A 1,887-nucleotide genomic window follows, 5' to 3' on the forward strand; every position below is an offset into this window, starting at 1 on the left:
TGAATTTTTCCATTCCATTTTGGGACAGCTGTCAAAGATTGTTTTGGCTTGTAGATAAGCCTTCGCAACCTTAAATAAAAGCTCCTTTGTAACTTTGAGTAACCGCAGCTGTCAGGGTGGTTCCGTTTTGTCATCAAATCTTGAGCCGGGACAATTTCAGTTGTGGAATTGTTCACACCATTTTGTCACACCACTCTGAAAAGAAAGGGTAAACTGCTTGGAAGCCCACCCCTCCTTTGAAAACTTGACTGCTTTAAAAGTCCAGGTCATGAATTCACACAGCTGAATTCTGTAACTCAATTTCTGCACAGGTATTAAAAAACCCGTCATGGCTTTGAGATTAGCCTGTCAAGCATTTTAATGGTCCTTTGAATCCCTAAGGCATTTGAAGTTTCGTTTTTCTACACTTTTGCGCTGCTTTCCAACGTTAATTCAAGGCCTTGACCCGCAGAGTCCTCCTCTCGATGGTGTTTTAGGTCAGCTCAAGGTTGTTTTAGTTTTAATAGGAGTCACAGCATTGTTTGTATTGTATGTTAAAGAACATATTGTACATTGTGTCTATTGACAGTTTGTTTTTGTAAAGTCAGCTAATCCCCCTCGAGAAAAACAAGACATCCCACCTTTTCCTTTTTGGCATCTGTTCAACAGTCTCAGGAAGCGTTCGGCCAAAACTCTCCGGCAGCAAGAGCGTAGCCAGGACTGACAGCATCGCCAGAGTGCCCAAGGTGATATAAGGCAAATACTTGAAGTAGATGTCTGTGTGGTGTGACACAAAGGTAGTGACAGAGACCCCGTCATAATGTCAAAGTCATACTGAATGTTTGGACCCCCCCAACAAGCGCTTACTCAGCTGTATGATAAAGGGCGCAATGCAGCTTCCCGTTCGTGACACCATGACGCAGATCCCGGATGCCGTGTTCCTCAGGTTCGTCGGATACAACTCGGCCGTGAAGGCGAACAGCAGCGACGTTCCTGCCGTGGCGCCAAACTTACCCAACATCTCCAAGGCCACGGCCAAACCCAGGATACCTTAGGTTGAAGTGTGATGACAACAGCCCAAGCGAGAACCTTCCTGGTTTTGAACTACAATGCGGTGTAAAATGGCTGATGCAGCCCGACGCAAGATGGCTGAAAGAGCACGACTGCTTTTCAACTATACCTCAGTGCAATATGAATGATGTTGTTTTGATCCAGACCCTACACAAGATGGCTGTAGGCGCCTTTCTGGATTTTAATTACACCTGAGCACGAGCTGACAAAGGGCGCTCAACTGGCTGAGACATGTACCTTGCACAAAATGGCTGCTCAACCCATATTGGTTAAGACTGTTGAGGGAGCCCTACTACTTTTGAATTACGCCACCTTAACTCCTTCCGGTTTTGAGTTCAACTCTTTGGCTTTGGTGTGACACTTACTCTGAGGGACCAGCTGAATGGAGAAAAGCGCCAGGCCCATGGTGAGGAAGACCGCCGCCACGGCGAGCCGTCGCGGCAGGTAGCGGATGGCCAAACTGCAGCTCAGGTACGCCGGCACCTCCACCACGGCAGACAGGAAGCAGCTGATGTACGGATCCGAGTGCAGCTGCGACGTGTTCAGGGACAGGCCGAAGTAGCAGACGCTCAGCGAGAACCTGCCGACAAGCCAGTTTGCTCTCAAAACAGGGTTGTAATTGTCCTACTCGTTTGATACGTGTGAACTCACCACACCCAGCAGAGAAGGATGAGCGTAATAGCGAGGCGTCTTTTCTTCACCAGCTCCAAAACAGCGGAGGACTTTACTGGCCTCTCCTCATCCGTCTACAAAGTACAACGGGTGTTAGCCTGAATAGCCCCCAGCAACTCTGCAATTTGATGTTACCATTTTTAGATTTAGCACAGTTTTTTTTTT

General features: G+C 47.7%; 1 protein-coding gene across 1 annotated transcript in view; it reads right to left on the reverse strand.

The window, feature by feature from the left end:
- LOC109515636 (solute carrier family 22 member 4-like) overlaps positions 1-1,887 on the reverse strand; it is a 6,883-nt gene that overhangs the window by 676 nt on the left and 4,320 nt on the right. The window contains exons 9-11 of the mRNA XM_019869545.1: positions 1,416-1,630; positions 847-1,029; positions 621-756 (exon numbers count right to left, since the gene is read on the reverse strand). Of these exons, the coding sequence (XP_019725104.1) occupies positions 621-756; positions 847-1,029; positions 1,416-1,630 (534 nt within the window). The remainder of the gene's footprint in view (positions 1-620; positions 757-846; positions 1,030-1,415; positions 1,631-1,887) is intronic.

The sequence above is a fragment of the Hippocampus comes genome, unplaced genomic scaffold (genome assembly GCF_001891065.2).
Source record: "Hippocampus comes isolate QL1 unplaced genomic scaffold, H_comes_QL1_v1.1 scaffold109, whole genome shotgun sequence".
In the NCBI taxonomy this organism is placed as follows: Eukaryota; Metazoa; Chordata; class Actinopteri; order Syngnathiformes; family Syngnathidae; genus Hippocampus; species Hippocampus comes.